General features: G+C 52.2%; 1 protein-coding gene across 1 annotated transcript; it reads left to right on the forward strand.

Moving 5' to 3' along the window:
• Positions 1 to 2,333: 2,333 nt before the first annotated feature.
• LOC118679048 (myosin-6) lies at positions 2,334 to 27,475 on the forward strand. Its single transcript, XM_036355347.1, has 38 exons — positions 2,334 to 2,372; positions 2,694 to 2,912; positions 4,050 to 4,193; positions 4,451 to 4,607; positions 4,698 to 4,725; positions 4,983 to 5,094; positions 5,370 to 5,462; positions 6,275 to 6,338; positions 6,597 to 6,695; positions 7,100 to 7,203; positions 7,289 to 7,427; positions 8,799 to 9,067; positions 9,334 to 9,504; positions 10,689 to 10,998; positions 11,681 to 11,751; positions 12,028 to 12,115; positions 12,203 to 12,320; positions 12,448 to 12,571; positions 12,840 to 12,976; positions 14,613 to 14,868; positions 15,003 to 15,245; positions 15,432 to 15,608; positions 15,883 to 16,028; positions 16,280 to 16,370; positions 18,421 to 18,810; positions 19,168 to 19,294; positions 19,386 to 19,504; positions 19,837 to 20,033; positions 20,565 to 20,748; positions 20,925 to 21,090; positions 21,191 to 21,315; positions 22,234 to 22,542; positions 23,066 to 23,269; positions 24,134 to 24,259; positions 24,713 to 24,988; positions 26,170 to 26,265; positions 26,884 to 27,018; positions 27,393 to 27,475. The coding sequence occupies exons 2-38, from the start codon at positions 2,712 to 2,714 to the stop codon at positions 27,414 to 27,416; spliced, it is 5,820 nt and encodes a 1,939-aa protein (XP_036211240.1). The 5' UTR covers positions 2,334 to 2,372; positions 2,694 to 2,711; the 3' UTR covers positions 27,417 to 27,475.
• Positions 27,476 to 27,972: the final 497 nt, after the last annotated feature.

Consider the following 27,972-nt stretch of genomic DNA (forward strand, 5'->3'; position numbering starts at 1 on the left):
CCCCCCCAGCTTGCACAATGGAGCCTCAAGTGACCTAGAGTGAGGGACAGGTGGCCTGTATCCCCTGGGGGTAACGATTTGACGTATGCACCTGCAGGAGATGGGCATGTGGCGTTGACTTACAGGACACTGGATATAGGATATAAGTCCTCTGGAGACAGCTGTGTATTCCTGAGTCTGATAATGGGGCAGTGGAGGGTCCTAGGGAGTTGGGGACCTTGGGAGAGAAGCCACATATTTAATGGAAAGCTGTCCTACCCAGAGAAGGTGACTCCTGTATGTCCTACCCACCTCCACACTTGAGCTATATTGAGAGGTGACAGTAGATGGGCCGGGGTGGGGCTGGGAGAATATTCCTGGGTGTGAGAGTGTGGGGAAGCCAGAGCAGGGGAGGCTGGCTTTGTTTTCTGAACACAATGTCCACTTAGTCATGACAGGCACGGCTGTGGAAGACCTGACACCTCCTGCCTCTGAGGGGAGGCCTCTGTGGAGGTTGGGGAGGGGGCCTTGAGGGTCCGGGGCACTTGGGGACACCACGAAGGAAGGCATGTGAGTATGAGCCTCAAGAGGGTTGGAAGGGACACCAGAGTTCTACCTGGGAGGGGGTGGCAGACTGCAGAGCTTCACCCCACCCCCACCCCAGGCAACGCAGAGCCGAGGGCCCAACTGGTGCAAATCCCCAGGCCTGCCAGGCCCCAGTCAGCCTGGGCAGCACCTGTACTCCCTGGCAGTCCAGAGAGGCGGAAGGGAGCAGCCCCCCACCCCATCCCCTCTTCCATCAGGCCCCAGGGATTAATGCCTCCTGACTCTCCCCATCGCCTCGCTGCCCCCCACCAGGAGCAGAGGGTGGTAGTGGGAGGGCAAGAGCTTATGTGTGCAAATGTGGGTGTACAAATGTGTGTGTCAGTGTGCACAACGGCAAGTAAGAAAATTTGCAAGCTTCAGTTTACAAGTGTGAAAATTCTGCATGTGTGCGGCTAAGAATGGGTGTGGTAGTCAAGTCCACGTGTAAGGTCATTGGCGAGTCTGCATACAGATCTGCTGAGGTGCATGAAGGAACCCCTTCCTCTGTTTGAGAGGCTGGACAGTGGGCACTGTAACAGGAGCATCAGAGGAGGGCCGGGGGCTCCAGATGTGTCCTCAGGGCAGCACAGTCTTAAGTGCCCGGGAGGACACCTGTGTAAAAACTTGGGGAGCAGAAGGAAACAGGACACAGCCTTCATGCTGAGAGGGCAGCACAGAGGTCATGGAGCCAAGCAGTAGACCCCCGCCTGGGTATCCTGGCTCCAGCTCCCAGTCCCTAGCTCTGTAGGACTCCAGGGCAGAGGGAGAGGTGCCCTCCGCCTGTGGTGGTGTGAGAGGGTGACAAAGATGAGGGGAGCTGTGGCTGGGAGGCAGAGGACAAGCATCTGGGCTACAAGAGAAGGTGACCCTCACCCAATGTGCTCAACTCACCCTTCAGGTTAAAAATAACCAAGGTAAGGGCCTGGTGGGGCGGGGGAGGTGGTGTGAGAAGGTCGTGTCTTCCCACTATCTGCCCATCAGCCCTTTGGAGAGGAGGAATGTGCCCAAGGACTAAAAAAAGGCCCTGGAGCCAGAGGAGCTGGGGTAGCAGGCCTTTCATGGGCAAATCTGGAGGCCCGGTTGTCCTTCTGTCACCTCCGGAGCCAAAGGATCAAGGGAGGAGGAGCCAGCAGAGGAGGGAGGTGGGAGGGAGGGTCCCTCCGGAAGGACTCCAAATTTAGGAAGGGGGTGGGGGCAGCGGGATATAAAAAGAGCAAAGAGCTGCGAGGACAGACAGACACTCCTTTGAACCAGGTAAGAGCGGGGTTGGGTGGGGGCTCTGTGGCTCACCTCCAGAGCTCCCACCTGAGAGACTCTGCCTTCCCTGGGGAATGGGTGCAGGTCGGTGGGGTGGGAGGCCCGAGGTACGGCTAGCACTGCCTTTCTCCAGCCCTGGGACGTTCCCACTGTCAGAGAGGAGGTCCCCCTGAAAAGAACCAGAAACCTCTTTTCTTCTCCCATCTGCATTTCTCTCCTGCATCCGTCATCTCCTGCTGCCTATGTCCTCCCCACCCTGTCTCCATCTTTCTCCCTCTTCTGATAACCTCCCTCTCTTTGCCTGGTTTTATTTTGCCGCTTAGTCCTTGTCATACTTCTTTGTCTCTCCCCTTTGCTCTTCCTTCTTGCTGTGTGTTCTAATTTCCTTGCCTCTCTCTGTTTTCAACTCTGATTTCACATATGCTCACTTCTCCTGGTCGGCCTGCCTGCATGGTTCTTCATCCTCATTGACTGTTCTCTCTGCCCAACTGCACTTCTTTGGCTCCACCATGGTCCAGACTCCTCAGAATTCTTTGTGAGGTGATAACCAGGTGAGAACCAGCCGATTTTCTCCCGGGAATCAGGTTGCTAGACCAGGGGCTCACTGTCACTCCTCCAAGCTGCTTAGCACATCCCCTTAGCAAGCTCCAGCCAATTTCACCCCTGCAGACCCTCACAGGGATTCTTCTTCAGTGTCACTTCAGAGGGCAAGGGAAACAGAACTTGAGTGGGGAGGGCTGGACCCAAGCCAGGTGCTTCTCAAAGGAAGGGTGGGGGCAGAGTGGTAGGACCCAGGTGGTGAGAAGGTGGGGCAGGGATTGGGGGTACAGAGGGCAGTGCCACTCACTGAGGCCTGGGCCCTCCTATCTCAGCCACAGAGAAGCAACAAGATGGATGATGCCCAGATGGAGGAATATGGGGCAGCGGCCCAGTACCTCCGCAAGTCAGATAAGGAGCGTCTGGAGGCCCAGACCCGGCCCTTTGACATCCGCACTCAGTGCTTTGTGCCTGACGATAAGGAAGAGTTTGTCAAGGCCAAGATCATATCCAGGGAAGGTGGCAAGGTCACTGCTGAGACCGAGAACGGCAAGGTGTGTGAAGCATGGGGCCAGGGGAAGGGGAAGAAAGGTTTTGGCGGAGGTGCAGGGGTGAAGCCAGTAGCAGTGGGAGCTGATGGGTCCTGGAGAAGAGCCAAAGCCATCAGGGTTGCAGGACATGCCCCCTTGACGAGCCAGGCGTAACCAGGCACCATCTCAGCATTGCCAGAGAGGATGCTGGAAACCTCAGTTGCTTTCCTCCTCAGAGGAGTCTCCTTGATAGAGGGTATAGTCACATCAAACGAAGTTCCCTTGTATCCCTCTCCCCTGTGCCTCAGTTTCCTCCATAAACTCTCCTAAATTCCCCTCACCCAAACCAAGAGCAAACTCACAGACCCAGGTGAACACAAAGAGCAGGAACTCTTTAGCTGAATGCTCAGTCCTGGGACTGGTGACCGGCACTCAGAAGCCCTGGGTCCCTGGTCCCTCACACCAGCCCTGAGAATTGCCACTGGTCACCAGCAGCAGCTCAGAACCATGTGCCTTGCAGACACACTGGTTAAATGGTGCGTTCCATCGAGGTGTGAAATAATGGACCGCAACACACTGGGGGCTTTGACTCTTACCCCAGCTCTGCCACTAACCAGCCACCCTACCAGCACATCATTTAATTATTCAAGCCACAGTTTCCTCCACTGTAACAAATGCTGGAATACCTGCCCACAGGATCTAATGACATCAGAGCATGGCAAACTCACCAATGCCAATCAAACCACAGTGACAGTGGCCAGTGTGGAGATAGGGTAGTTGGGTGAGATGTCTTTCCAGTAGAGGTGAAAGTTTGCCTCAAGCACTGCCTTGAATTCACAATGAGGCATGTGTACAGACAGCAGAGGTGGCAACCTCTCCAGATTTGCCCCTAGATGGGGACTGAATAGTTATAGTTATAGGCACAAGGTCTGGGGTACTGACAAGACACAGGGACTCTAGGATGGTCTCTAGGGTGGGGGAGACAGTGAGTGAGCAAGTTTTCTGAGAAGCTCTGGGGTAGGGCCCGGGCACTGGCCAGAGGAGAGCTGTGAGAGAGAGGCCAGATTGTGGCCGGTGTTCTGAGAGGTCAGTTGGTGAGGCTGGTGACTACAGACTGGGAGGTGTACTCATTCTGTCCTACTGCCCATGCTCCCTCCTTAGACAGTGACAGTGAAGGAGGACCAGGTGATGCAGCAGAACCCGCCCAAGTTCGACAAGATCGAGGACATGGCCATGCTGACCTTCCTGCACGAGCCCGCCGTGCTCTTCAACCTCAAGGAGCGCTACGCGGCCTGGATGATCTACGTGAGTGCATTCTGAACATGGCAGGAAGCCCATCCTGGACTAAGAGCAAAGTAGGGCAGGGCAACATAGCCAAGGGGAAAAGGTCAACACTCTCCCAAGGGGCCCAGCGCGCCCCCTCCCCCCATTCCCTTCCTGCCCTTGGTCAGCTGCAGGAAGACAAGAGCCAGCTGGGTGACCAGGGAATCTCCTGCCTGCCACCACTGCCCATCCTGGATTCTCCCTTGCAGCCTCTCATGCCTGTCTGTCTCCTGCTCTAGACCTACTCAGGCCTCTTTTGTGTCACCGTCAACCCCTACAAGTGGCTGCCGGTGTACAATGCGGAGGTGGTGGCTGCCTACAGGGGCAAGAAGAGGAGTGAGGCACCGCCCCACATCTTCTCCATCTCAGACAATGCCTATCAGTACATGCTGACAGGTGAGCTCTGTGGCCCTGCCCTGTGCCCCCTCAGTCATGGACCTGGGCCCTCAGCCCTGACCCCACTGCCTATCCTCTTTTCTCTTCCAGATCGGGAGAACCAGTCCATTCTCATCACGTGAGTGAGCACCATCCACACACAGAGGGGCTTGAGGGACCCAGGCTGATTCCTAAGGAATGGTTTAAGGTTGTGATTGCAAGGAGTGTGGGGTGCTGGGCTCTCAGAGAAGTGCTAGAGTGATCAATGATGATGGACAAATTCTCCCGGTGGTGAAGGTCAGATGGCCAGGACTCTGAGGGAGGAGGGGGCAGTGCTAAGATCCAAACGGAGATCAGTGAGACTCCTAGGTTCTGATGGGTCCCTGTTGCCTCCAGCGGAGAATCCGGGGCAGGGAAGACTGTGAACACGAAACGTGTCATCCAGTATTTTGCCAGCATTGCAGCCATAAGTGACCGTGGCAAGAAGGACAGTGCCAATGCAAACAAGGTACAGATGGACCACAGGCTTGGTAGAAGGGGTCTGGGCAGACTGACCCTGGTGACCCTGAGCCTTGCGCTGGGGAGCACTGGTGGAAGTGCTCAAGATTTTCCTGGCAAAAGACACACACTCTGGGTACAGATATGGCCCTTTGGAGCTGCAGATTCCCCAGCACTGCACCCAGCCCCAGCTCCATTCACCAGGACCGGAGCAGCCCCCTGCCCTCTACACCAGCACCTAAAGGTGGACAGAAGGTGAGCTCCCAAGTTCTGCTTCCTCTGCAGGGCACACTGGAAGACCAGATCATCCAGGCCAACCCTGCCCTGGAGGCCTTCGGCAACGCCAAGACTGTACGGAATGACAACTCCTCCCGATTCGTGAGTGCCCTTGATCACTGCCTCATCTGGCCTTGACAAAAAAGGGGCTGCCAGCCCTGGCCGGGTGGCTCAGTTAGTTGGAGTGTCATCCCATACATCAAAAAGGCCGCAGGTTCGATTCCAGGTCAGGTTACATACCTAAGTTTCAGGTTCAATCCCTGGTTGGGTGGTATACAGGAGGCAACCAATTGATGTCTCTCTCTCTCTCTCTCTCTCTCTCTCTCTCTCTCTCTCTCTCTCTCTCTCTCTCTCTCTCTTCCTCCCTCTTTTTCTAAAAATCAATGGAAACATATCCTCGGGTGAGGATTAAAAATGGGGGTGCTGTTTTACCAACACTAACCACATGCAGTTGATTGTCCTTTGTTTGACTTTGGGATATCAATAAGTGGGTTATCTCTCTCTCTCTCTCTCTCTCTCTCTCTCTCTCTCTCTCTCTCTCTCTCTCTCTTAACCTTTCTGATTTAGCCTGGGTCCCTGGGTTCTGGGAACTCAAGAAAAGAGACCTGGAGTCACCACAGCTGTTCCATAGCCAAGAAATGGAGTAGATTTGGTCACATTCTACATTTTCCTTATTTCTGTTTCCAGAACTTTTCCACATTTGAGTGGAAAAGGCATAGACATTGGAGCCAATCCTCCAGCTTTACACTTGCCCAGCAAGTTCCACACCTGTCTGAACCCTAGTCCCTTCATCATTGAAAGAGGTTGTAATAGTCACTGAAAAGATTACTACACGTTAGTAAGTAATGGAGGTCCAAGATCTCCATTCTGTCTCCTCTGGCCAGTCCCTCACTCTTTGTCCCATCTGCCCCCAGGGGAAATTCATCAGGATCCACTTTGGAGCCACTGGAAAGTTGGCTTCTGCAGACATAGAGACTTGTGAGTATGCAGGCGGCCCTGCCCACCTCTCCCGATCCTCCTCTGCCTTTTTCCCCTGCTGGTGGCCCTGTTTCATCATTTCCCCTCCATCTTCTGTCTTTGTCTACATCTGCCTCTTGGCTTTAGTTTAGTCCTTTGTTCCTCAAACTGTGGCTTTCTCCTGACCCACTTCATCTTACTGTCGGAGCCTGATCTCCACCCTGTTGCTGATTGACTCTCCCCTTCCTTACCCACCTCCCTCTCCTCTCCTCACTTCAGATCTCCTAGAGAAGTCCCGAGTGATCTGCCAGCTCAAGTCTGAGAGGAACTACCACATCTTCTACCAGATCCTGTCCAACAAGAAGCCAGAGTTGCTGGGTGAGCCTGGCCCCATGCCCCTGCTGCCCCACTGTCCTCCCCAAGCAGGGCAGGTGCCCTCCATCTCCTCACCCTGCCTGCCACCCCAATCACCTCCCTCCTCCTTCCATCTGCTCAGTGGCTTTCTCTTTCTGCCCCTCTTTGGGTCTGCCTGCATCTCCTCTTGCCTCCTTTTCCACCCTTTCCTTGTCAAATTTTCTCCTACTCCTTGTTGGCTTTCTCATTCTCCTCTTCATTTGCCTCTCCTTATAAGTGTCATTTCCCCACTGTCCTCCCTTCCTATGTCCCCTTCACCCCCACCTATTTTTCATTTCTTTTGAAGTCTCTCCATGGTCCTTGCTAACTGCTCCCGGGCCTCTCTTCCATTCTCCCACATCTTCCTGCCCTGCCCCTTGCCTGGACAGACATGCTGCTGGTCACCAACAACCCCTATGACTACGCCTTCGTGTCTCAGGGAGAGGTGTCTGTGGCTTCCATTGATGACTCTGAGGAGCTCCTGGCCACAGATGTGAGTGAGGAGGGGGTGTGAGGGCTCCAGAGGGCTCCTGAACCACCCACTCCAACCACCTTTTTGCCTCTCTTGGTCTGTTCAGAGCGCCTTTGACGTGCTGGGCTTCACTGCTGAGGAGAAATCCGGTGTCTACAAGCTGACCGGAGCCATCATGCACTACGGAAACATGAAGTTCAAGCAGAAGCAGCGGGAGGAGCAGGCAGAGCCTGATGGCACCGAAGGTTCGAGGGCAGGAGGGCTGGCACTGGAAAGGCCTGAGGAGCTGGGTGTCACCTGTCAAGAGGAGACAGTCTTCTGAGAGCAGGGCTTCCCACACTGCGTCCAAAAGTGGTACCTTTTAACAATTCTTAAGGAGCTAGTTTGACAACAATAGAGAAAGTGGGAGGAAACCAGAAGTCTGACAAACAGGTAGCCAGAGGGAGAGCCTTTTCCAAGGGGCAGGCTCTGCCCCCACTCCTCCCTATGCAGCCCTGCCTCCAGGCTTTCTCCTCTGGTGGAGCCTAGCCAAGCCTCTGGCCACTCACTGTCCCCAAAGAGGACCTAGGCTTGTGGTGTAGATGGGTGTGGTGAGGGCTGAGGAGGGAGAGGGACATGGGAATGATGGGAAGACAGGGAGCCCCCCCCCCCCCATCCTCTTAACCCCAGCAGTACCAACCAGAAATGAGTCAGGGATTTTTCTTCCTGTGCTTACATCTCACCAGTAGCCAGGAAAACATAGCCCCTGAGCTCTGCAGATCCCCATCATTGATGCAGTGTGCATGTGGGGGTGCCCACCCCTTAGGTGAGCCTTTCACAGGTTCTGTGCCATGTTGGTTAGGAGGCACAGGCCAGGAGTTCAGACAGAGCCCAGGGCATTGATGTGTCACCTACCTCTCTGGGCCCCAGTTTCTTCCTCAGTGAAATGGAGGGCAGTCCTTTCCAGCTCCCTCCGGGGATGTTGCAAGAATTCTTTGAGAAGGAGGTGTGAAGGTGTGAACAGTGATAGACAGACACCTGAGAATATTCCTCTTGCCCTACCTTTGAGGACCCCTTCTCTGTGTCTGTCCAGATGAAAATGCCAAGCCTGGGTGCCATGATAGCCATGGCACCAGTTATCACAAAATGCTTGAAATTAAACCAAACAGATTCCCTCTAAATAGAGGTGATGTGTTGGATGGACATTTAGAGAGCTGGGAGTTGGGGGAGGGGAGGGAGTTGTTCAACATACTGTTAGGAACTTAATTTGCCAGTCAGTCAAGTTGGTCAACATTGGATTAAGTAGAGCATACCCAATGCTGGGCCAATCCTGGGATGGGAACAAAGGAGGCAGGGAGCAGAGCACATCTCTCATCCCTGCCCTGGAGAGGTGAGGAGGTGCAGTGAGCTTGGGGACATGGTAACGCAGTGCTAGTGAAGGGCCTGGACCAGAGACACCCAGCAGACATAAAGATGGAGGCATTGTGGTAGGCCCTGGGTGAATGGAGGGGCCTGGGCTTCAGGCTGACTCAGGCACATACTGGAGTTGGACCTAATGCTTCAGAAAGACTCTGGCCCTGGGGCAGGGAAAGAGGATCTGTTGAAAGCGCTTGCTTACTCCTTTTCTTTTCCACCAGATGCCGACAAGTCCGCCTACCTCATGGGGCTGAACTCAGCCGACCTGCTCAAGGGGCTGTGCCACCCTCGGGTGAAAGTGGGCAATGAGTATGTCACCAAAGGGCAGAGCGTGCAGCAGGTGTACTACTCCATTGGGGCACTGGCCAAGTCAGTGTACGAGAAGATGTTCAACTGGATGGTGGTACGGATCAACGCCACCCTGGAGACCAAGCAGCCGCGCCAGTACTTCATTGGAGTCCTGGACATCGCCGGCTTTGAGATCTTCGATGTGAGTGGGGGGAGCCCTGGGAGTAGGGGGAACAATAATGCACTCATTGGCACATGAGTCATAAGCCAGACACTGGAAAGGCAAGTGGGGTTCAGCAGTGACAGAGGCAGTCAGAGTCCTATCTTCAGAGGGTACTCCCTCCGTGCCCTGACAGGGGAGGGGACCAGCCACACCCCTCACTGGGCTGGACTCGACCCTGGACTGAGCCTACTGGCCACTCACACACCTGCCTACCTGACCCACCTCTGCCCTCAACCCCCCTGCAGTTCAACAGCTTCGAACAGCTCTGCATCAACTTCACCAATGAGAAGCTGCAGCAGTTCTTCAACCACCACATGTTCGTGCTGGAGCAGGAGGAGTATAAGAAGGAGGGCATCGAGTGGGAGTTCATTGACTTTGGCATGGACCTGCAGGCCTGCATCGACCTCATTGAGAAGGTGCTGCCTCAGCCCATTGACTGTGTTCCCTTCCCCCACCATCCCAGACAGCCTCATCCCTTCTACAACCAAGAAACTAGAGTCCCCAGAATCCCAAGCCTCTCTCCAGGCCCAGCTTCCACCCACTATGGGGTCACAGGCATATACAGGACAAGCCCCTTCCTTCTGTTCCCAGGACCTTGTCCTCACAGTGGTCACATCTGTGTCTTAAGAGGGGGATGTAGTGAATGAGGACTCCTGGCCCTTCTGACACTCCATGGAAAGTGTCACTCATAGAAAGATCATAGGCTGAAACTAGAGAAATTGACATCCCATTCTCTTCCCGTTCACTGAGAAAAGCCCGTCTTCAGCCCCTCTTACCTAAAGACTCAGGAGACAAGCATGAAGCTGGTGGAAGGCTCCCAGGGATGACTTGCCCTCATGGTGCCCTTGGGCTTTGCTGGTACAAACCAGAGTCCAGAGGGACTGACCCTCATCCAGCCCAGCCACTGTCCTTCAGGAAAGCTTCCCACAGGCTTTGGGTGGTTATCTAGGGTACTGCTCTTCCAAAGGCCTCAAAATTCCCTGAAACTTCATGGAAAAGAGTGTGTGTGTGTGTGTGTGTGTGTGTGTGTGTGTGTGTGTGTGTGTGTCTCTGTGTGTGTATATACACACATTTTCCTGGGGAGGTAGTCTTTGCTTCATCAAATTTTCAATAGGATTCTTGCCCCAAGAAAAGTCAAGAACTACCATGCTTTCAGAAGAGCAGGATGTTGTGCAGATCCTGGATCCCTCTAACCATCCCTTGCAGAATTCTTACCTGTCCTATAGATAGGGGTCTTGCCAGCGCCGCAGACTGGCGGCTCTGACATATATCTGTCCCTGCCTTCACTGTCCTCTGGGTGGGAGCCGTCCAGGAAGGCAGAGCTGTGCTGGGAGACCTTGGGGGCCTGGCAGGATGATTGGGGGTACATGGTTCTTCATTGGGTATTCTGGGGCAGAAAGAGGTTATATACGCCAGATTGGAATATAATTGAATTTAGGTTAATTCCAAGAACATTTGCTTCCTATGTGAGGACAAAAGATAGCAGCAGGCTCTCTGTGGCCTGCCAGCTATACTGGGCTGATGCTCTGTCAGGGTGTGGGACTCTGGAAGCCTGGTATGTGCTCATGATGCTCTCTCTACCTCCCCACCATGCACTCAGCCCATGGGCATCATGTCCATCCTGGAGGAGGAGTGCATGTTCCCCAAGGCCACAGACACGACCTTCAAGGCCAAATTGTACGACAACCACCTGGGCAAATCCAACAACTTCCAGAAGCCTCGCAATGTCAAGGGGAAGCAGGAAGCCCACTTCTCCCTGGTCCACTATGCTGGCACTGTGGACTACAACATCCAGGGCTGGCTGGAGAAGAACAAAGACCCACTGAATGAGACGGTGGTGGCCTTGTACCAGAAGTCCTCCCTCAAGCTCCTGGCCACACTCTTCTCTTCATATGCAGCCGCTGATGCTGGTAAGGGCAGCCTCTGCACTGGGCCAGAGCACTTGTGGAGGTACAAGGTACCAGGGTCCCACTATTTCAAAGTTCATGACCCTAAAGGTGGGAAGGAGCCTGTGAGTCATGGGTTGTGGGCCAGAAGGTCCCACAGTAGTCCACCTGTACCCCTTCTGTGAAAAAGGCATGTTCCACTTTGTGTTGTGGATATCAGTGTATGTGTCGTGTGTCATCTCAAGACTGTGAGCACCTGGTGTCAGTGAGCGTAGCACACATAATTTAACCAAGCCCAGCATTAGAGTGTGCCCGCAGGATGTTTCAGTAAACTCTGAGAGGATCACTGAACAAATGAGCCTCCAGGTCAGAAAAGGAAGAGGAAGGGTGTGGACTGAAATGAGGAGGATGAAATACCAGAAGAAAAGTAGAAAGTGGGAAGATGTAAGCATGAAGGGTAGGGTTAGAAGAGGGTGGGAGAAGAGAGCTGATACTATTTCAGCACCTGCTATGTGGCAAGCGCTGGCGACAAGCTTAGATGCTGATCTTACCTAATCTTCACACCTTTAGAGGCAGTTACTGTCCTCCTCACCAAGGAACTGAGACTTGGACATAAGAAGTCACACAGCTAGTGAGGCAGTCCTGCCCCTGCCTGAGGGCTCCTCTATTTAAAGCTCTTGGTCATCATTCCTTCTCTTCTTTTTAGCGGAGAGCAGTAAAAGCAAAGGAGGCAAGAAAAAGGGCTCCTCCTTTCAGACAGTGTCAGCCGTCCACAGGGTAAGGAGGCCCCAGAGACCTGTGGTGGGCAGGCCCAGCCCAGAGCCTTGGGTGCACCACCCTAACCTGATGCTCTAAGTTTGGGGAAGAAAGAAGCACAAGCTGATTGATCATTTTGGCATGTAAATTCTACACAAGCTTTAACTCGTCATAAATGATGTGTCAACTCCTTATCCTTTTTGAGGGTTCTGGTGGCAGGCTGCCTGGGGCCCAAGGCTCAGAGACCAAAGGGGTGGTTCCTGTGGCCCCTGACTCCCTCCTCTCACCCACCCCCAGGAGAATCTGAACAAGCTGATGACCAACCTGAAGACCACCCACCCTCACTTCGTGCGGTGCATCATCCCCAATGAACGGAAGGCTCCAGGTGAGCCATGTGGAAGAGTCTAGTCTGGGAAAGGCACTTGGCTCATTTGCCCTGAGGCTGACCCCTCTCTTCTCTCCACTGCTGCAGGGGTGATGGACAACCCCCTGGTCATGCACCAGCTGCGCTGCAATGGCGTGCTGGAGGGCATCCGCATCTGCAGGAAGGGCTTCCCCAACCGCATCCTCTACGGGGACTTCCGGCAGAGGTGGGTACAGGGAACAGGGGGAGCCCAGGTGGCCTTTGTGGGGAATGGAGTCTGCAGATGGCCCCAAATTCTGTGGGAAGAGCTGCCCAGTGCAGAACGTGGGTGACTTCGGGCATCTCCCTCCCAGGTACCGCATCCTGAACCCAGCGGCCATCCCTGAAGGGCAGTTCATTGACAGCAGAAAAGGGGCAGAGAAGCTGCTAGGTTCCCTGGACATTGACCACAACCAGTACAAGTTCGGCCACACCAAGGTGAGTGTAGCGCTCCACAGGGTGGACTTGCAGGGCTTGCAGCCATGTTGAGCAGAGCAGCTGGGAGTTTGGAAGGCAGACCCCTGATTCCTGGTATCCTGAAGCCAGGTTTCCTTTCTCTCTTGTCTTCCACATTTCACTCCCAGGTCTAGAATGAGCAGGTAATGGGTCCCCTGGGAGCTCAGCCAGCATCTCCCACCCCTCTTCCTCCATCCTGGATACCCTTCTCTGAAGCTTCGACTCCCTTGGCTCTCCCCCTTGTCCGCAGGTGTTCTTCAAGGCGGGGCTGCTGGGGCTGCTGGAGGAGATGCGAGATGAGAGGCTGAGCCGCATCATCACCCGAATTCAAGCCCAGGCCCGGGGGCAACTCATGCGCACTGAGTTCAAGAAGATCGTGGAGCGCAGGTGAGGCACAAGGGAAAGGAGAGACGTTCCCAGAGATGTAAGAGGCAGACAAGTAGTTCTGATTGGCTTGGGTCGGAAGACCTGAGTTCAAATCCTGACTCTATCACTTATTATCTGGTCTGGGCAAATGACTTTACCACTCAGGACCTCATTTTGAAATCTTTTTTGTTAACCCTCACCCGAGGATATTTTTTCCATTGATTTTTTTTAGAGAGAGTGGAATGGAGGAGGGAGGGGGAGAGAGAGAGAGAGAGAGAGAGAGAGAGAGAGAGAGAGAGAGAGAGAGAGAGGTGTGAGAGAGAAATATCAATGCTTGCCTCCCACATGCACCCTGGTCAGCAAGTCAGGAGATTAAACCCATGACCCCTGGGTGCTCAAGCTGGCACTCTAACCACTGAGAAGACTGGCCAGAGCTCATTTTGGAGTTTTTTTAAAGTTTTTTTTCATAGGAAAATGCTAGTTAGAGACTCATGAGATACCATTTAAATACACTAGATTTATAAAAATCAAGAAATGTGTGATTCACCGCTTACAGATGTGTAAATTAGTGCAACCTCTTTGGAAAACAATTTATCATCTTTGAACGATTGTATACCTTTCAATTCCACTCCTGAGTGTATGCCCACAGAGAAACTCCTGCATGTGTACAAGACAACAAAAGAATCTTCATCACAGCATTGGTAAAAATAGCAAAGATCTGGAAACAGCTCAATTTTCTATCCACAAAGAAATGGGTAAATAGTATAGTCATTTGGTGAAATATTATACAGCAACGAAAAGGGGAACTACAATTACATGGTGCAATATGTTCAAACCTTAAAAGCATATTGTTGAGTAGACAAAAGCATGTCACAGAAAGATACTTATAGTGTGATACAATTTTCATAAAGCTCAGAAATAATAAAATAGTGGCATATTATTTAAAGATACATACATATATAGTTAAAATATTTTTTAAAAGCTAAGAAAAGAAAACCACAAGATTCAGGGTAGTGGCTAGTGGAGGGATCAGGAAAGAGGCAGGGAAGGAGCACACAGGTGGAGTCACTGTGGCAATGCTCTAGTTCTTGTTTGGGTGATAGGTTCATAGGTAGTCATTTTGTTGCATGTTTCATAACATAAATTATAGATATCCCTATATCCTATATAATAAAGAGCTAATATGCTGATTAGACCACATGGCAGAACCACCTTCCAGAATGGCCAGTGAGCAGGGCCATGGGGCTGTGAGGCAGCTGGGGCTGCAAAGGCCAAGGCAGCCAGGGCTGCAAGAGCTGAGCCCTTGCACAAATTTCGTGCATTGGGCCTCTAGTGTAAAATATAATTTTTAACATATTTGAGTTTTTTATAACACTAAACATAGTAAACACTCTATAAGCAGTAGCTTTCATTATTACTAAGGCCCCAGTAGGAAAAAATATAAACTACCATTGTCTTTGTTTTATCAGTTAATAAATGTTTATTGAACAACTCCATGTCCGGTGTAGTAATGTTTAGGTGGGGGTATTTATCAAGGCTACAAGAAAGGTTTCTGCCCAAAGGTGCCTACCAACTTTCTTAGATGGACTGGGAGCCAAATACAGTTTGGGAATGCTCTTTCATAGCGCCCCTTCTTTCCTCTATGCTTCTTTGCCAGGGATGCCCTTCTGGTAATCCAGTGGAACATTCGGGCCTTCATGGGGGTCAAGAACTGGCCCTGGATGAAACTGTACTTTAAGATCAAGCCTCTGCTGAAGAGTGCAGAGACAGAGAAGGAGATGGCCAACATGAAGGAGGAGTTTGGACGCATCAAAGAAGCGCTGGAGAAGTCTGATGCTCGCCGCAAGGAGCTGGAGGAGAAGATGGTGTCCCTGCTGCAGGAGAAGAACGACCTACAGCTCCAAGTGCAGGCGGTGAGACCACATGATTATCTCTTCACCTCTCTTCTCCCTCCCCTAGATTATAGCCCATCTCATCGTCAGGGACCAAGACCCTGGATCTCTACTGTCTTTAATCACCAGCTCTTCTCTCTGTCCTCTTCTTCCAGGAACAAGACAACCTCAATGATGCAGAGGAGCGCTGTGACCAGCTGATCAAGAACAAGATCCAGCTGGAGGCCAAGGTGAAGGAGATGACTGAGAGGATGGAGGACGAGGAAGAGATGAATGCTGAGCTCACTGCCAAGAAGCGTAAGCTGGAAGACGAATGCTCTGAGCTCAAGAAGGACATTGATGACCTGGAGCTGACATTGGCCAAGGTGGAGAAAGAGAAGCACGCAACAGAGAACAAGGTGAGGGCAGCTCCCTCTGGTGCCAGCCCAGTTCTCCTCAGGATTCAAAGACCACACTGACCTAACCAACACCAGGCCACTCAGGGGATCCTGACAGCAATGTGGTCCTTGCCATTGGAGATCTCCATAGATGTCTCCAAGCTGGTGACTTTTGACCCTAAAAGGGATGGGGTTCTTGGTTGACAGGTGAAGAACCTGACAGAGGAGATGGCTGGGCTGGATGAAATCATCTCCAAACTGACCAAGGAGAAAAAAGCTCTGCAAGAGGCCCACCAGCAGGCCCTGGATGACCTTCAGGCTGAAGAGGACAAGGTCAACACACTGACCAAGTCTAAGGTCAAGCTGGAGCAACAGGTGGATGATGTGAGTAATAAAAACTATGCTCAATCTTTCTCAGGTCAGGATTTTGTAGGCAACACCAGTGGCCAAAAAGTTCCTGATCCGTAGGACTAACTTCTTTACACCTGGGGCCTTTTTGTTCTCTGTAGTTCCTCCCTAGTCCGGGTCTCTGAATCCTTTGTGCTTGCAGGAATTGCTCTGCTGGATTTGACTTCCAATCCACGGGACTTTGAGTTTAGAGGAGAGCACTGTGGATCTCAGGTTATCTACACCCTGTTTGTTTTCTTTTCTCCATCAGCTGGAGGGATCCCTGGAGCAGGAGAAGAAAGTGCGCATGGACCTGGAACGAGCAAAGCGGAAGCTGGAGGGTGACCTGAAGCTGACCCAAGAGAGCATCATGGACCTGGAGAATGACAAGCTGCAGCTGGAAGAAAAGCTCAAGAAGTAGGAGCCTACAGTGGCCAGGAGGGGCTAGTGGAGGTGTCTGGCCAGAGCGTTAGAGCTGCAGGGTGCTGTACTCCGACTGGCCAGGTTGCTTTGGGCACAGTGGAAATGGGATGTAATTCACAGCACTCTCTCCTTCACCCTCTTGGAGGGGGTGGGGGGTGGGCAGCTGGTGCTGGTATGTTGATGCAAGAGAAAAGAGAGTGGGCATAGAGAAAGGAAGACCACCTGTCACCCTGCTTCTCCTCCAGGAAGGAGTTTGACATTAGTCAGCAGAACAGTAAGATTGAGGATGAGCAGGCACTGGCCCTTCAGCTGCAGAAGAAACTGAAGGAAAACCAGGTAAAGTTCTCCCCAGTGCAAGCATGGGATGCTCAACAGCCCTGAGGCAGCTATAGCCTTAGAGATGCTCAGGGTTGTAGACATATCTATAACTCCAGGCCACTCCAAAGGTCCCACCAGTTCTGATTTACAGGCACTTGGAAACACCAGCCTTCTCCCATTAGAACAGTAATGTGTTATTGCAGCAAGACTATTTTGTGTGTGGAGATAGAGTGGGAGGAATCATACCTATAAAAAAGGGCTTCTCTTTCTGAAGTATGCTCTGCCTGATGGGTTTTCTGCTCTGGGGAAAAAACTAGGGTTCGATTCTCCTCTAACCCTTTTTGGGGGGAGGGGTGGGTACTTCTCCCCTGCATGGGAATGAGAAGTGCTTTCATGGAGCACCCACCTTCCCATAAGCTGCTCTATTCATATTCTTCCTGGGTACTGACCACAGCCACTAGCCCAGGCTGCATTCCCATAGAGTACCCATGATATGGGGTGAACTCCTACAACCCTGAGCAAGTCACTTCCACTCAGAGCCACAGTCTCTTTCAGTCAAATAGGACTAATAACCCCTGGCTTATAGAGACCCAGAGGGAAAAGTATACATGGAAACCACTCTGTCAACTAGAAGTCAGCCAGCCAACTAGCAAGGCCGGCTTCTTGTTTTTTCCCTATGGCCTTCTCATCCCTCTGCAGGAGATAAATTAATAGCCAGTCTCTCTTACCTTTAATGCACCCTGAATTTCGATGTGCCTTTAGTCCTGGTTTGTCAGAGCCCGGGAAACAAAGCAGCAGATACTCTCATTCCTGTTTTATAACTGCAGAAGCTGCCTGGCTTGCTCTGGACATAGTAGCCCCATGGGCAACAGGCACTCAGCTACTGGGGCAGGGCCTTAGCTCTCATTTCCTGGTCAGATGGAAGCTACTGGAAATAGCTGGTCTTTCCTCAGCATTTGGGGCCCATGGCCCAGGCTGCAAGTGACACATGAACACAATCCCACTCCTCTGGGGGCTGCTCAGAGGCTGGCCTGCCATCAGTGATAATTTGCCCTCCTGCCTTCTTGGGTGCCTCTGCTGGGTTTTAGCCAGAAAATCAGGACATCCTCAGGTCTTCCTGCCGTGGGTTTGGGAAACTTCTTTGACTCATGGACCTAGAAAAATACTACTGTTATCTTCATCAGGTCTTGGCAACAGGCTGTGGCTCCTCCTTCCTGTCCAAGCTCTTGCACACAGCCCCACCTTCTCCATCCTGGGAGCAGAGGCGTGGTGGTCTTCTCTCTCCTGCTCCCAGGACCCACCCATGCACATTCCATTAGGACTGTCCATAACCACAGATGAAGGCACCTCACCAATCCTCCCCTTTGCTCCTGGCTAGTCAGGTCAAAATGGTAGATGAAAGATTATTCCCATTTACTCAAAGCCAAGACTAAGGCCAGAAAAATGAGGTAGAGGTAGAGGAGGACACTCAGCTGGCCTGAAAGGGAACAATAAAACTGGAGCCCAGCCCTGGGCATAAAAAAGCAGCCTTGCAGAGAGAAATATGGTTGACTGGACTTTGTGGTCAACTTGGAAGATAGCAAAAGCTTTTGATTGTTGTGAGGCATATTGTTGCAAATATTTGTAAAATATAAGCACCTGCTTTCCTGCTTATGTTCAGGAGAGCAGAGCCTAGTGCATCTGTGGAATCTATGGAATGTGAGATCTCATGAGATCCAGAGATCCCCTTCCGAACACATATTCTCAGGATTTAGGCAGATTCTCAGACTGGGTCTGGATGCCCCTGGGAGGGGCCTTGAAGTTTTGGCTTCAACCAAATTCCTATTGATGACCTATGCAATATAGGATGTTTCACAGCATCCCTGACTTCCGCCCCCTAGATGCTAGTAGCAATCTCCTTCCCCAGTCATGACAGTCAAAAATCTCTCCAGACATTGCTGACTGACCCCTAGCGAACCACTGCTCTGCAGGACCTGAGTGCTTGGGTCAGAGTCTTCTAGAGCTGGGGGAGGGGGCTCCCATGGAGGGCTCCAGGAAGTGGGGCTGAGCCCTTTGTGTCTGGGCCCAGGCACGCATCGAGGAGCTGGAGGAGGAGCTGGAGGCTGAACGTACTGCCAGGGCCAAGGTGGAGAAGCTGCGCTCAGACCTGTCCCGGGAGCTGGAGGAGATCAGTGAGCGGCTGGAAGAGGCTGGCGGGGCCACAGCTGTGCAGATTGAGATGAACAAGAAGCGTGAGGCTGAGTTCCAGAAGATGAGGCGGGACCTGGAGGAGGCCACGCTGCAGCACGAGGCCACGGCGGCAGCCCTGCGCAAGAAGCACGCTGACAGTGTGGCCGAGCTGGGCGAGCAGATTGACAATCTGCAGCGTGTGAAGCAGAAGCTGGAGAAAGAGAAGAGCGAGTTCAAGCTGGAGCTGGACGATGTCACCTCCAACATGGAGCAGATCATCAAGGCCAAGGTGGGCCTATGCTTAGCCTCTCCTCGCCCTCCTCACCCTCACAGCTTGCACCTTCCTTCCACCTTCTCTATCTGCCATCTCTCTAGTCATCACTCCTCCATCACCCTTTGGGCTCTCTCTCCTTTGCACCTCCTTTGCCCTCCACCCATATCTTCGTCTTCTCATCATTCTTCTCTTCTTTAACTCATGTACCCGCTTCCGATTGTGCCCCTCCAGCACCGCCCATTTCATCCCCCTGCCCTCTGTGCTCTCCCCACCTTGGCCCTCCCTTCCTTCCTCTGGACCACCCAGCCCCTACTCCCTGACAACTCCAGCCCCTCCCACATCCCAACTCCCCTGTCTCTTTACTGTCTGAAGGCAAACCTGGAGAAGGTGTCTCGGACATTGGAGGACCAGGCCAACGAGTACCGCACTAAGCTAGAAGAAGCCCAACGCTCCCTCAACGATTTCACCACCCAGCAAGCCAAGCTACAGACTGAGAATGGTGGGTGTTCCTAACCAGCCCTGTGCCTGCCTCAGAATAAGCCATCAGGTGCCCTTTTTTATGGCTCACAAACCCATATTCCCACCTCCAGGTGAGCTGTCCCGGCAACTGGAAGAAAAGGAAGCGCTGATCTCCCAGCTGACCCGAGGGAAGCTATCCTACACCCAGCAAATGGAGGACCTCAAGAGGCAGCTGGAGGAGGAGGGCAAGGTGAGGCCCAGCTGAGAGGGCAGGAGGACAGGTGGCATCAACACAAGAAATGGAGACTGAAGAGAGGCCCCTGTGTGGGAAGACCTCCAGTCTAGGTTCTTTTACTCTTCAGCTCAGCCACACTTATATCATCAAATGCCTCTTTTCTTATTTGTAAAGGGGTAGGGTGGGAAAACTGGGAAGCCACCCCAGGATGTTGAGATTCTACACCCTGAATGTGGCTGGGCTTAGTTGAAGTTTGTAGATATGTAAAGGATTTGGAGAAGGGGCGGGGGGGGATTCCCTTTCACCTTCCTGAAAGCTGAGTCCACCTCCTGGTGTTCACCTCCCAGGCGAAGAACGCCCTGGCCCATGCACTGCAGTCAGCCCGGCACGACTGCGACCTGCTCCGGGAGCAGTATGAGGAGGAGACAGAGGCCAAGGCAGAGCTGCAGCGCGTCCTGTCCAAGGCCAACTCGGAGGTGGCCCAGTGGAGGACCAAGTATGAGACAGACGCCATCCAGCGGACCGAGGAGCTCGAGGAGGCCAAGTGAGTCCCAGGCAGCCTCCACATTGAATCTAAGAGAGGAAGAAGCCAGAGCACATGGGGTGGGACAGGCAAAGTGGGAATGGGAAGGAGATTTGAGGTAGAAGAGAGAAGAGGGTGTGAGAAATGTGGTGGAAAATAGAGGTGCTTGGATCCTGCACTCTGAGTGAACCCCGACTGGCACTGACTCACTTCCTATGACAGGCGAGCTTTTGGCCCGGGTTATACCTGATTCTCACGTATAAGACGAGCAAAAAGCTTGTTGGTCAGAGGAGCTACCATCGATCAGCCTGGCATGGGACGGCGGGGGGTGGCGGGCGGGGCTGCCACCCAGATGGTGCTGCATGGGGGAGAAAACTGTTCTAGGCACCTGTAGCCTTGCTTCCTCAAGGCTGGGGTCCCAGGGCCTAAAGGGGCTGCTCATGGTCCCAAGGAGCTGTGGGAGGGGGGGGAGTGGGTCCTCCTCAGGTGTCAGTCCCAAGGCCCCACTATTCCTGGGTAGAGTCACACACACACACCCAACCAACCTGGCAGGAAGAAGCTGGCCCAGCGACTACAGGACGCTGAGGAGGCTGTGGAGGCCGTCAATGCCAAGTGCTCATCCCTGGAGAAGACCAAGCACCGGCTGCAGAACGAGATCGAGGACCTGATGGTGGATGTGGAGCGCTCCAATGCAGCTGCTGCGGCCCTGGACAAGAAGCAGAGGAACTTTGACAAGGTGGGTCCTGGTGGGGGCCACAGCCAGGGGGCAGAGCAGGGGTACACCAGCATCAGTATGAGGCCAGGAGCAAACTCCTTGGAGGCAGGGAAGAGGCTGAGGCCAGGCAAGGGGCCTGGGCAGCCCCTGAAGGTGGGGCAGAGGGCTGCACAGTGAGTCTGACTCTGTCCCTGCAGATCCTGGCTGAATGGAAGCAGAAGTATGAGGAGTCGCAGTCAGAGCTGGAGTCCTCACAGAAGGAGGCTCGCTCTCTCAGCACAGAGCTCTTCAAGCTCAAGAACGCCTATGAGGAGTCCCTGGAGCACCTGGAGACCTTCAAGAGGGAAAACAAGAACCTTCAGGGTGCGCTGGGGCATGAGGCCAGGGAGGGGAGGAGGCAAGGAGGGCCACTGAGGGTCAGAGAGAACACAGGCTTTGAGATTTCTGGTTCTCTAACCCCCAGAGGAGATCTCTGACCTGACTGAGCAGCTGGGAGAAGGAGGAAAGAATGTGCATGAGCTGGAGAAGGTCCGCAAGCAGCTGGAGGTGGAGAAGCTAGAGTTGCAGTCGGCCCTGGAGGAGGCCGAGGTGAGAGCTTGCTTCCGCCTGCACCCCTGCCTGCTTCCCCCAACCCGACTCTTTCTGACTCCTTAATTCTTCCTCACCCAAGACAAAACTATTAGCCTCTTATTCTTAGTCCAAGGTCATCTATCACTACCCATGACCACCTCCAAAGCCAAGGCCTGCACAAAGGAAACATCACAGTCTGATCATAAGCCATAGGTTTGGTTTCGCACCAGGTTTATAAAGTTGAAGCCTGGCCATCATAATAGCTCCTCAAACAGTGGGTGCCATGATGGGCTCTAGAGTCAACCAGACCTGAGTTTGAAACTTGGTTTCAGGACCTCCACTCTGTCACGGGGCAAGTTCCTTAACATCTCTGTAACTCAGTTTCTCATCTGTAAAATGAAATTAATTATACATACCTCATAAGATTTATGCATGATTATTATGAAAATTAAATGAGATGACACATTTAAGCACTTGATATATATTAGCTATCGTTACTGTTCCTTTTTAAGAACCTAGGTATAGCCCTGAGTTTTGGGACTTCTTTTTTCACCAGGGTGAGGGGCTTAGGAAACAAAGGTAAAGTTTTGAGTTTGCGGTTATAAAACTCCCTCCTTTTTCTATGATATTTTAGATAAATCAGGTCCATGCAGTGGTATTGGTGCTGAGGTGGCGGGGGCGGGGAGGGGGAGAGGTAGTATTGGCAATTGTGAGGTTCAAACCCTTTCCTTGGCAAAGGAAGCCCAGGGCATCCTGCACCTCCTCCCCCAGAGCACCAGGTGGCCCGGAAGGCGGATCTCACCTCCTCGTCTCTTCCCAGCTCTCCTCTCCAGGCCATAGTCCTGGCTGACACCCAAATCCTATCAACCTTGCTCCCTACCCCACCCCATGTCCAGATTCTCTGCCTCTGACCCTCTCTCCCCACCCCCCTACTAGGCCTCCCTGGAGCACGAGGAGGGTAAGATCCTCCGGGCACAGCTGGAGTTCAACCAGATCAAGGCAGACATCGAGCGGAAGCTGGCTGAGAAGGACGAGGAGATGGAGCAGGCCAAGCGCAACCACCAGCGAACGGTGGACTCGCTGCAGAGCTCCCTGGACGCGGAGACGCGCAGCCGCAACGAGGCCTTGCGTGTGAAGAAGAAGATGGAGGGCGACCTCAATGAGATGGAAATCCAGCTCAGCCAGGCTAACAGGATAGCCTCAGAGGCGCAGAAGCACCTGAAGATTGCCCAAGCTCATCTAAAGGTAACAGAAGTTGGGGCTTTCACAAGGGGAGTGAGCCCAGAGGGATGGTGAAGGATAGAGAAAAGGGTCTTGGGCTAACAAATATGAGAAGGTGGAGGTCCCCTACCTCCTGGACTTAGAGGCTTGAGGGAGGAGGACTGACCCTAAGCATGTCCTGGACCAGCCCAGTCTCTAGGCCTAGAGCAGTGATGGCAAACCTATGACACGCGAACTCATTTTTTTGGTTGATTTTTCTTTGTTAAATGGCATTTAAATATATAAAATAAATATAAAAAATATAAGTCTTTGTTTTACTATGGTTGCCAATATCAAAAAATTTCTATATGTGACACGGCACCAGAATTAAGTTAGGGTTTTTCAAAATGCTAACACGCCAAGCTCAAAAGGTTCGCCATCACTGGCCTAGAGACTAGATGAGGAAAGGTGCCCCTTTGCCCTCCACTTGGAAAGAGATCGTGAATCTGGGACCGGGCACATCAGACCCTGAATGGGAGGCTTCCTCACATTACCCTTTCCCCCACAGGACACCCAGATCCAGCTAGATGACTCGGTCCGGGTCAACGATGACCTGAAGGAGAACATCGCCATCGTGGAGCGGCGCAACACCCTGCTGCAGGCCGAACTGGAGGAGCTGCGGGCTGTGGTGGAGCAGACAGAGAGGTCTCGGAAGCTGGCCGAGCAGGAGCTGATCGAGACCAGCGAGCGGGTGCAGCTGCTGCACTCCCAGGTGAGATCAGGGGCCAACACGGGAAAACCTGCTGAGTGGCAGAGCCTGGGACATAGACGCTCTGACCATAGGTTCTGAGTAAGCATGTCCAACCAGGATTGCAAATTATCTCTTGAGCCAACTCTCATCTGTTAGTCATGGCTGTGGAACTAATACCTGGGAAGGGGGTCTAGATGTAAAAGCTAAGAGTGTCCTAACTGGTTGGTGATGCCTGCCAAAGTCACAAATCTGGGAGTTATACATGCTGCTATTTGATATCCTTGATCTAGAAGGCACCTTCATCTTGCTCTGTAAAGATGGAACTTTGAGAATTTAAAGGAGCACAACAGCATCTACTTGCAAACCAAATCCTCAACAGAACAGCATTTTTCTGAAGTCCTATACACACTTCTACACTCTGGAATGACTTTCTGTGCCCATCTTATTTCGGTGCCTGGTAGAGCTTGTTCCATAATTTAGTGTGTGTGGGAATGACATCATGCGCTGACCTGGTCCTCTCTTCCTTACCCTACATCATTCTTTCTGTAACTGTAATCATTTCCAGTATATTGTCCTGGTAAAAAGTTATTCCCATTTTCCTAGGAATATTTTCATGCTCTTGCATAGACATGTTACTAAAGAGATCAGGAGTAGAAATGCAGACTCTTTGTTGCTTTAAGTTGTTCTTCAGAGCTGATAACTTTAGATATAAAATCTAGAGCATATCTATTCTCATAAGAAAAGGGAAAGTGTGTGAGAAATAAAAGGAATATACTAAAAGAAAGACATGTTTGTAACACATGACCGGTTTTAATTCTCTCTGGATAAAGGTATAGAATCAGACAATAAAGTCTACACTCGATAATTTTCTCTGCCCATATCTAGAACACCAGCCTCATCAACCAGAAGAAGAAGATGGAGTCGGATCTGACCCAACTCCAGTCAGAAGTGGAGGAGGCGGTGCAGGAGTGCAGGAACGCTGAGGAGAAGGCCAAAAAGGCCATCACGGATGTGAGTGCCCCCGCACCTTCCAGCCTCCCCTATAGACAGACATGAACAAGGGCTCTGGGTCCAGGCCAGGCCACTGGCTGTAAGGACAAGGTGACTCTGCAGTTTCATGGGTTTGAGGACCTCAGGGAGCAAACGCCAGGATGGGAAAGAGGTGATCCTTTAGGGCAGGGGTGGGCAAACTTTTTGACTCGAGGGCCACAATGGGTTCTTAAACTGGACCGGAGGGCCGGAACAAAAGCATGGATGGAGTGTTTGTGTGAACTAATATAAATTCAAAGTAAACATCATTACATAAAAGGGTACGGTCTTTTTTTTTTTTTTTTTTTTTTTTTTTTTTAGTTTTATCCATTTCAAACAGGCCGGATCCGGCCCGTGGGCCGTAGTTTGCCCACGGCTGCTTTAAGGAGAAGAGACCTGGGCCCCGGTTCTTTGACACCTCTCTCCTGTCCACAGGCCGCCATGATGGCAGAGGAGCTGAAGAAGGAGCAGGACACCAGCGCCCACCTGGAACGCATGAAGAAGAACATGGAACAGACCATTAAGGACCTGCAGCACCGGCTGGACGAGGCTGAGCAGATCGCCCTCAAGGGCGGCAAGAAGCAGCTGCAGAAGTTGGAGGCCCGGGTGAAGGAGCTGGAGAATGAGCTGGAGGCCGAGCAGAAGCGCAATGTGGAGTCAGTCAAGGGCATGAGGAAGAGTGAGCGGCGCATCAAGGAGCTCACCTACCAGGTGCGACTGGTGGCTGCTCTGGGGCCGGGCCATCAGAAGTCAAGGGCTACCCTAGCCCCACCTCCTGGCCCCCACAGACTCCAAGCCAAACTACCATTCAGGAAATGCCACCTGGTCCTCCTGGCACCTGCTCCTTGAGAAGGTGTCTTTGGGTTACCTTTCTTTCACATACTCAAGTCAGTTTGGTTTAAGTCCATGAGTTTTTCCAGTGAATGCAGGAAAATCTACTTCTACTTTCTGAAAGCACTTTTAACCAGAATTTTCCCAGATTTTTTAATAATCTGAAGGTCTACCATGAAGGCTCCGAATAGTCCAAGTAATCTTTCCACCTTCTACTGGCCTAATTGGGAGGGACATTGTGTGGCAGTTTAGGGATAAAAGTCAGAGATGGGAAAAGACTCAGATCTTCCATGGAACTTCTAGGACAATGGGAAGAAGACCTTAGAAAAGACAGATCACAAAATGTCCTAAGACCTCCATCTGCGTCCCTCAGAGCTTTTACCTTTGACTCCTTATTTTCACAGTGTGCCTGGTAATGAAACACAGAGAAAGGAGCATTGGTCCATATGACAGCTGGGTATGAGGCACAGGAAAGAGATGCCGATGTAGAACTGTGGACATATTTGTGGACATAATGTCAGCCTAGGAAATGCCAGCCTAACATATACAATGATGTAGAGATGGGATTGATCAAGTGACACTGGAGTCAGTGATCCTGGTGCCCCAAATTTGGCCCAGTACAGTCTATTAGCATATTGGATTATGATAGATTGGAATGGTATAGACTATAATGCCCTCTCTTTCTGCATTCATCATTATTCATTTCTGGTCATCCTAGGACCATTGGCCAAGAGCATCTATGGTGGAATTGATAAGTTGGAGCTGGAACAGCCCAATGTCTCCGTATTATTAGATCATGGAATTCCATTTGGTTCTGAGCCCCTCCCCCCCTTCCAGTTTTAAGGTGGCAACTCTCATTGCTTTTTAAATATGGACTAAGGGCTTTGCCTTGGCCCTTTGACCTACAAGTAGCATCAAAGATGGACTCTTACCATCACCTCTTTAATCTGGCCCATTTGAGGGAGGGTCAGCTAAGGCATGTGGAGAAGAGTGGAATGGTGAGGGAGGGGAAGATGATTGTACTTGCTTCTCCCCCAAAACTCCCACCCATCCACCCCCAGACTGAAGAGGACAAGAAGAACCTGCTCCGGCTACAGGACCTGGTGGACAAGCTGCAGCTGAAGGTCAAGGCCTACAAGCGCCAGGCCGAGGAGGCAGTAAGTTCATGGGTTTCTCCACTCTAATGAACACACCTCCTGTGTGTTTGAAGCACCGAGTGTCCACCCCAGCTTGGGGCCTGGACAATGAGTTTGCTATTCACTTTAACTTTCAAACATTTGTTACATGTGTCCAATATGCTCACAGTTGTGTCAGGCACTCTGAGTTAACAAAAGCAATGCTTATTTGATCCAGGATTTGCTCACAAGCCACTTATAATTCATATACTAATAAGCCCAAGAGAAGGCAGAGTAGCTGTTACTGTAGGTCAGGGGATCAGACAGTGCTAAAAGACTGGAAGGTGGCAGTGAAATTGAGCCTGGAAGAGAAACTGACCAGGCATAGTGCAGTGAGGAAGACATGTGGGTGGGCAAACAGGCGTGGATGTGAGGTGTTGCTGAGCACACCTGTGCAGTAAACCCAGGTCAGGGAGTGTCTATCAGATGCCAAGCCAGGAAGGAGTAGGACGCCCTTGGCAAGGCTGTTGCAGGAACATGGGTGAGGGGTGAGAGCACTGAGACGAGCCAGGAACCAGGGAGTCCCCAGACCAGGAAGCTGGGAAGACGCACCTACCTACCCCCTCTCACCTCATCCTCCCACCCCCTGAACCCCTGCAGGAGGAGCAGGCCAACACCAACCTGTCCAAGTTCCGCAAGGTGCAGCATGAACTGGATGAGGCAGAGGAGCGAGCGGACATCGCCGAGTCCCAGGTCAACAAGCTGCGGGCCAAGAGCCGTGACATCGGCACCAAGGTGGGTCCCCTACCCCAGGCCTAGCTAGTCACCCCCACAGCAGCTTCCCTCCAACATTAGCACCCTTCTGAAGGGGTACGTCTTACCCTATATTTGGATAGCCTGAGAGTCCCATAGCACCCACTCCTGAGAATCCCCCTCCTGCTCAGAACACCCCTACAGACTGGAGCCTCTCTAGAACCCCAGCCCTTCGGGGTTCCATTTAGGAGGTCCTAAACCACAAAGACCCCTAAATGGAATCCCAAGGTCCCTGAGGCCTAAACCTCTCCCTCTAAGGGCATCTCCTTTAGGCCCAGGAAAGCTCTAGAGAGCCCTCCCGACATCCTTCCTCCCTTTTGCCAATTGCCCCCTCAGACCTTTTATTTCTTTTTCAGCAAAAACTGCACGATGAGGAGTAATGCTGCCTTCAGGACCTCGATCATGCTAACCTGTAATAAAGCTGGTTGCCAGACTCTGACGGAGCCCTGTCCTTTCTGTCCTGAGCTCGGAAAGCAGCCCTGCCCTGTGTCCGAGCTGTGGCAGCCAAGGTTTCCCACATCCATGGAGGAGGAAACTGAGGCCCTGAGAAGTGAGGTGTCTCCCTGAGGCAGCAGAGCCATGAGTCCCAGCTCTGCTCAGTCAACCAGATAAGGGGCCAGAGGGGGACATTTCCGAAGTGGAGGAAACAAAGGCACCAGGAGGGTGAGCCAATTCTAGACTCTGAGAAACAGAATTTCAGTGCCAAAGCTGAAGCCACCCTCCACCTACCCCACCTCTGAGGCCACAGGGGTTAAAAGTGTCCTGGGACACCTGTTTCTTCCAAAATGAATTTCCCACTGCTGCCAGGAGAGGTGCAGAGCTGGCTGGGGATGGACATGCAGATGAAGAGGTTGGCACAGGTCCCATTGTGGTCAGCAGCCCCTTAGAAGTAACCCACAGGGAGTCCCTCTCCCCATGATCCCCAGGACTAACCAC

Source organism: Myotis myotis, unplaced genomic scaffold, assembly GCF_014108235.1.
Source record: "Myotis myotis isolate mMyoMyo1 unplaced genomic scaffold, mMyoMyo1.p scaffold_m19_p_1, whole genome shotgun sequence".
In the NCBI taxonomy this organism is placed as follows: Eukaryota; Metazoa; Chordata; class Mammalia; order Chiroptera; family Vespertilionidae; genus Myotis; species Myotis myotis.